The sequence below is a fragment of the Hyposmocoma kahamanoa genome, unplaced genomic scaffold (assembly GCF_003589595.1).
Source record: "Hyposmocoma kahamanoa isolate Upper Pololo Valley unplaced genomic scaffold, ASM358959v1 181, whole genome shotgun sequence".
Taxonomy (NCBI): Eukaryota; Metazoa; Arthropoda; class Insecta; order Lepidoptera; family Cosmopterigidae; genus Hyposmocoma; species Hyposmocoma kahamanoa.
The window spans coordinates 402,463-409,327 of NW_020653712.1; the positions used below are offsets into that span (position 1 = coordinate 402,463).

The following is a 6,865-nucleotide window of genomic DNA, read 5'->3' on the forward strand; positions in this document are numbered from 1 at the left end:
ATGCTTTTCGCGCCCCGCGACGCGTGTTGACGTAGGAGACTGTCGGTGACCTACATACCGAAGCGGGGTTGCGTAACAACGCAACTTCGGCACGTAGCTCACTTATGGAGTTATTCGACGCCTCCAATTTTGACTGAACTTCAGCCAAATTCGACTTCAAGGACGTGATGTCCTTTAAGAGCCTGGTGACGTCGACGTGGTCAAAGGTGACCGGAGGCAACTTGTGCAGATCCTTCGCCACGAAAGTAGGCACGTCGTCCGGATCGGTATTCTTCAAGAATGCAGTAACATCCTGGACACTCTTCAAGCCTCCATCCCTCCGACGAGATGGCATCTGCTGCTCTTTGCCGCAGCTCTGGAACAGCAGCACCTTGCCACTGCAAATCTCATCTTCGTTGAAATTAGATTTGCAGATCTGCTCGATGCTGACTTCATCCATTGTGTCGATGGCATTCTGCACGAATGCCAAAAACTCATTGACAATGAGTTGTTGGGAACCCATTGTCACTTACGTACATGCAGCAGCCTAAGCCGCGCAAAATCGCGAATTAAAATAATTCTCGCAAAGTAGTGCAGCGCGTCCGTTTCCGATCACACATTGAACACGACACGAATCGAATCATGTACCTCATGTACGGTGAAATGGACACGGTTGGCATTTAAGATGACGTTACGTATTTTCGATTCCCGTGTTTGACACAGACCAATGTAATGCTATCTCTTTTGGCTTAAGACGGCACGCAATAGTTAAACAAAGACAATAACATGTTTATGTTTCCAACGTCGAAATGCATCATATACATATAACGTCTGATTTATATATGTCAACATAACATGTCCTTTAGTTTCCATAGTCTAAGGGCCAATCGGAGCGCAGATGTCACCGTAATGATTTGGCAGAATAGTTTTCAAACAAATTAAATGACATTTCGTCTCTATTTCTGGTTATATACTCGATGGTAAAGTCGCAGTACTTCCCTGAACACTTTGCCAAGGAGCTCTACTGCTACTAAAACATATTCTTGTTTAAAAAAGTTCCCGGTATATTTTAGGTTAAAAAAAGGGAAGCCACTGAGCACGGGTCTCCTTTCGGGCGAGGGCTTAGGCCATAGTAGAGACATGTTTTTCCGAGGGTTGCGAATCTTCGAAGTGCAAGTTTCATCACGATGTTTTCCATCAAATTTCAACTTAAATTTCGCTCATAAATTCCGAGACACTCAGAGGTGCGAGCCCGCATTCGAACCCACGACCCTCTGCTTGAAAGGAGGTAGGTCAAATCATTAGGCCGCCACGGCTGCCTGAGTCATTCGTGACAATAGAACCTGTGTGAGCTGGTCGGCAGTGGAACGTATATTGGCTGGTCTACACGTACTAAGTGACTAAGGAATTAACTAAACTTAGTGTTAAGTTTTCTCACAGATTGCTCTACGGCAAAAAAGTTAAAAAAACAAAAAAAAAATCTACAACAAGCACAAAGAAAAATTCGTAAAGTCTGCTGCTTCGTTTCGTGGCTCAGTTGGCATAGCGTCTGGCACGGTTTGCTAGAAGACGTTGGTTCGAGTCCGCGCTTTCCCCGATAGGCGTAGCTTTATTAAATTGCATTTTTGTTGAAATGTATGAAAGTAATTATAGCTTCACGATTAAAATTATTTTTTGGAGATTTTCTCCGCTAGTTTGTTATAATTATTAATCCACGCTCACGCCTGCACTTTGAATGAGCCCTTAGTGAGAATAAATGTTTAAAACCATATTTCTATTTCAAAATTAACATTGATTAATTATAAATAAATCAAATATTATTATTTGTTTCAGATATGCCCTGTGGTTATTGGAATGTTCGCACGATTCGGGCAGGTGTCACGCCACCATGTTCTTCGGCCTCTCATTCCAATTCAGGGTGATATTAGAGGAGTTCGACAATCAGGTTTGTATTCAAATAAGTCTTTATTTCAAATGTCACTCAGTAAGGCGCAAGTTACATCGCCGCGGAATGGATTGGACACAAATTATTGTAACCATAGCATAATTTCGAAAATGAGAAATGAAGTATTTAAATTAAACAACAAATTACGAATCTGATACAAATTTGTTTTTACTGCGTAGGAGTCTTTTTTATTCAAAATAACTTCTAAAGTAATTGAAGTAGAGTTGTTGCATCGGTTTGTAGTACAACTCAAAAATTAACAATGAAATACAAAAAAATAAGTATGTCAATGTACTTTTTTTTGTTGTATCTTTGAAAAACTAGAAACAATGCGAAACAATATTTGTCTTTTTTTGAATCACCCTTTTGTATTTGCATAAAATGTACTGGGCTCATGTTTTTTTGTTGTTATTTTATGTAGTTAATATTCCTAGCCTTCGAATGATACCAAAATGTGGCCTAATTGAGTCTATGAATCCATCTCGCAAAAATTAAAGTAGCTGTATTTTAATTGGGTGAGGAACCGACACTCATATGGGGGAGTTTTTTGTCGATAAAATTTACTGTAGTTAACCCTTAAATTTTTGCACTGCTGCACTACATCCTCGGACACATTGTATAATATGAAATATAGATTGTAATTATCTGAATTTTCTTTTAAAATTTCATTTAACTAGAATAATATAAATAACACAAGGAATGTCTTAATATTTATTTATTAATTTCAACATAAAATTAAAGGGTTTCATTGACGCTTTAAGGCGTCATTGGCGTGGCGTGGCCAATTTAATGTATGATGTTAACCGGGTCAGATTATGGACCATGAATTTTCAATGCATAGTCACATGATAATAAGGTGTTAACAATATTTTAAAATTATAATAAGTACATGTGTTACCCTGTAAGGGTGTTTGCAAATCGAGTGTCGCTATACTAGTGTCATTACATAATAATATTACATTAACTATATGTCTAAAATACTAGACTAATTTATTTATTACATAATACATTGCTAATATTATAAATCAATTAATCAATATATTCTACACATTATTTGTTTCCGTTGTAAATAATTGTATAGTATTAATGTATGTATATTGGTGTAAAAATTATAATTATCCATTATTATTATTATTTGGTACTAAATTTTTTAATATAAAATAAATCATCAAAATTATAATTAAAATATTCAGATAAATTATAATAACTCTTATTAATTAAAAAACATTTAAGTTGCCTTTTGAAAGCCTTGGATTCGTATATATATAGGAATTTGTATATAATAAGTTATAGTAAATATTCAACGTTATTCAACTCCTTATTTGCCAGGACGGCCTGCGAAAGCTGTACAACGTGATATCGACCCTGCCGATCCTCGGCTCGGATGAAGAGGAATCTCGAGTGTCGGAGGACGAGACTTGTGCCGCGCGGCAGATAGTGCGGCATGTCTGTGTTGCCCTTAGGAGGTAAGATACCACCATAGTATATTATATTTTTATGTATGTTAGTCTCGTCAGAAATAAATAAAAAATAAAATAAATAGTATAATCAGACAAGCAGTGTAACCCCATACAAATGTCCACAACATAGGGGTGGAACCCCAGCCTACGTCAGTTTGTTTGTTTCTTAGTCATTAAAGAATAAATAAATAAAGAAAGCGTGAAACACAGAGAGAGCGGGTGCGGATCGAACGCGTGTCGGGTCAGGACTGCGGCGGTTCTAATTCCGAATATTTATATGAATGACTACACACCCGACACGCGCCCGACCCGCACCTCCTCTCTGTAGTACACGTTTAATACTGCAAAGTTCTTCAAAACAATTTTTTTTAATGTGTTTGACATGAACTTTATTTTCAGGTACCTAGAAGCCCATTTACGGTTGCGAGCGACGCAAGTGGCGAGACAACAAGGAGACATCGTGCCAGAGCCTCCGTCTTACAAAGTGAGCTATAATTAAATTTCACGTAAGGTTTTTGATAATATAAGGCGAAAGTGAGCGGGCGACTTGTACGGGCCGACCAAGGCGAACTTACCATGACCAAATTGAGGCCACCCTAAAGAAGGGCCAGGTCAAGTACCTTAACCGACGAGCGTGTGTGAAAGCACTGATGCGTGTTAATGAGGCCAAAGATCTGTGTCAGGACCATAGTAAGTGGAAGACTGTTGTCTCTACCTACGCCGATGGGAAGAAGGCGTGACAACCACTGTTTTCATAAACACTTAAACCTATTTAATGGTTGTGATTTTAGTGAATCTGGCAAACTATTATAAACTTTGGCACACATTAACTTCCTTTTTTGGAACAATGCCTTTCGTGGTGTTGAGTGCATTAGGGATGGACAAGTGAAAAAAAAATCGAATCATTCCGTCCGGATTCGAATCGACGTCTCCTAACAAACCGTGCCATACTCTATGCCACTAAGTCACGGAACGAACCAGCTGACCTCACGAATCCTTCTATGTGCTTGTTGGCGGATCTTTGTATTTGGTTTACAATGACTTTTTAGCCGTAGCGCCATCTAAGAGAAATCTATGATACGACGGTTCGAATCTAGCCGGATCGAAAGATTTTTTCTAAGTCTTTGTATTAATAATTATAACAAATATATCGATATTTTGCTATTACTTGCATTTCGTAACTCTGGTACTCATAGTACAGAGCACTATGTGTACCAGATAGTAGAAGTGCTTAGTTTGCGTGTCACGTGTGCCAACAGTTCGCAAGCATGAGCTCAGTCAGCCATTTTCGTTTTGCACGTTATGGTCGTGTCGTTGTAATATTATCCAAAGTGGTGTATCATAACATCGTTAAATATTATTTTATTTAATTTGAATAAATTTTCAAGTTTCTGTTATTCGTAATCATTTTTTTACAAGAAACGAAAGTGAAACATATACCGCTACAATATGGTCGCTTCTGTTTTCGAGAACTAAGTAAACGTATAGAATTCGTCATCGTTCAGTTATTAACCGCCAGATGGCAGCACATTCATTGAAATTTCAATATAAAATCAAAACGTCGTAACTTGCATTAATAGGTTTTGATAGATAGATTGACTTACAAATAAATGGACGACGGGTCTAATACAAAAACCACGAAAAAAATGTCCCAAGTCAACCTATTTAAACGTAGTGACATGTCAAGGAATATGAAAAAGCTAAAACGTTGAATTTAAATTGTAATGTCATCGCAGTACTGTCTAATTTTGCTTGTTTCGCTGTCAGTCGAACAAACGAAGACTAGAGCGTCAATGACGCTCTGTATACGATTTTAACGCCCTATAATCTCAGACACTTTTTAGCGCGGACCCGACGTCCATATAATTGTAAGTCAATGGTTTTGATGGTATAATTTTCAACTATATGCGTACGGGGTAAATTTAAATTATATTACCAGTACAGAATTTATTTCTTTTTAAATTTGAAACTACAACCAACCATTGTCAAGATTTCGTAGTGTTTCAAATTGTGAATGCGTGAGTTTAAACAACAGCGGTTCTGAAAGCAGTGGCGGCTTAAATCACTTCCATTGCTTTTTTTCATGGTACAGGATATTCGCTACTTCGAGATCATATTTGACGCATTATTATGATTACAATATTTTTTGCAGGCATCCAAATCGTCTCCAGAAGAGATACAAGAGCAAATTGAGCTTCTCCAAAGCGTTACGTGGTCGCGATGGGCGCCAGTCGATGAACTGGTGGAGCTGGGTGGCGTATCTTTACTACTACAGGTCGTTGGGTACGCGTACGAGTGGAACTTCAATGGCAGGTTAGTACACAGAGATTACAGAGTACTTGGTGTATGAACGTTGATGCAAAGAATTGTGCTTAAATTCTCTACGTTCGCGGTTGTGTGTCAACTCACCAAAACTAATTACATTTTTTTTTATAATTTCAAGTGACGGGACGAACAAGTCGTGCGCCTGGTGTTTAGTTACACGCCTGTCTATATTATTTGCAGTACCACTCAGAGCTTCAATTAGCAAAGATCTGAGGGGCACTGCCACTGCGCCCGTCATCCTGTGACATAAGTCGCATGCGCGTGTAATTACACCACCACCCCTTCAAAGCCGGAACGTAGTAATGCTCATATTACCGCTTGGCGGTAGAAATAGGTAAGGTGGCAGTACTTCCCTGGACGAACTCTCACAAGGAGCTCAACAAAAAACTTTCAACTAATTACAACTAATTAATTTGTATATCTGTGGTAAGAAAATCACTATCTTTCTGCACGTAAAACTCAATAACAAAAAAGCTATAAACTTAATAAGAGTTTTATCTGCAGAAAGATGGTGATTTTCTTACAACAGGTACATAATTTAGAGATTTTTTGTGGAAAACGTCACTTGTGTAGTTTTACCTTTAAGCAGACGATATGGTCCTTCGAGCCGGATTGTGAGTCAACTAGTGGCAGTAGAGCTACTTATGTAAGCATTATTGCGTTCTGGTTTCGACTCGTGAGGGTGCTGGTGAAATTAGAGGCACTTGGGACTTGCCGGCTTATGTCTCAGGGTGATGGGCGCAATGGCAGTGCCTCTCAGATCTTTGCGATTTAAAGCTCTGAGTGCCACTGCAACTGTTTTGACTTGTTCGTTCCATAATTTGATATTATAAAAAAAACAAGAATAAACGGATACGTATTAAGAGACTGGATGAGAGTGAGGCAGGCGAAAGTGTTTATCAGTAGCGTAGCAAGACTAGGTCCGTTAGCTCTGCCACCCTCATTGGGACATCGGCGTTTGTGTACTTGTATACATAGATAATCCGGTATGTTTTTTTTTGGCACAGATCCGAGACCGTGAGGTCGGCCCTCGACGTGGTGTCAGTGTGCTGCGTAGCCCCGAGGGTACAGCTTCTTCTCACAGACAAAATCGACATGCGGGACGCTGACCTCACTACTGGCATCAATATCGTATTAGGTAATACATATAAATACG

At 38.9% G+C, this 6,865-nt stretch overlaps 1 protein-coding gene across 2 annotated transcripts in view; it reads left to right on the forward strand.

Annotated features, from left to right (window-relative positions):
• Nucleotides 1-6,865, forward strand: part of LOC113226060 (protein mahjong) — a 59,683-nt gene that overhangs the window by 22,433 nt on the left and 30,385 nt on the right. For both annotated transcript variants that reach the window (XM_026458573.1, XM_026458574.1), the window contains exons 12-16: nt 1,813-1,924; nt 3,254-3,390; nt 3,784-3,868; nt 5,537-5,697; nt 6,717-6,847. In XM_026458573.1, the coding sequence (XP_026314358.1) occupies nt 1,813-1,924; nt 3,254-3,390; nt 3,784-3,868; nt 5,537-5,697; nt 6,717-6,847 (626 nt within the window). The remainder of the gene's footprint in view (nt 1-1,812; nt 1,925-3,253; nt 3,391-3,783; nt 3,869-5,536; nt 5,698-6,716; nt 6,848-6,865) is intronic.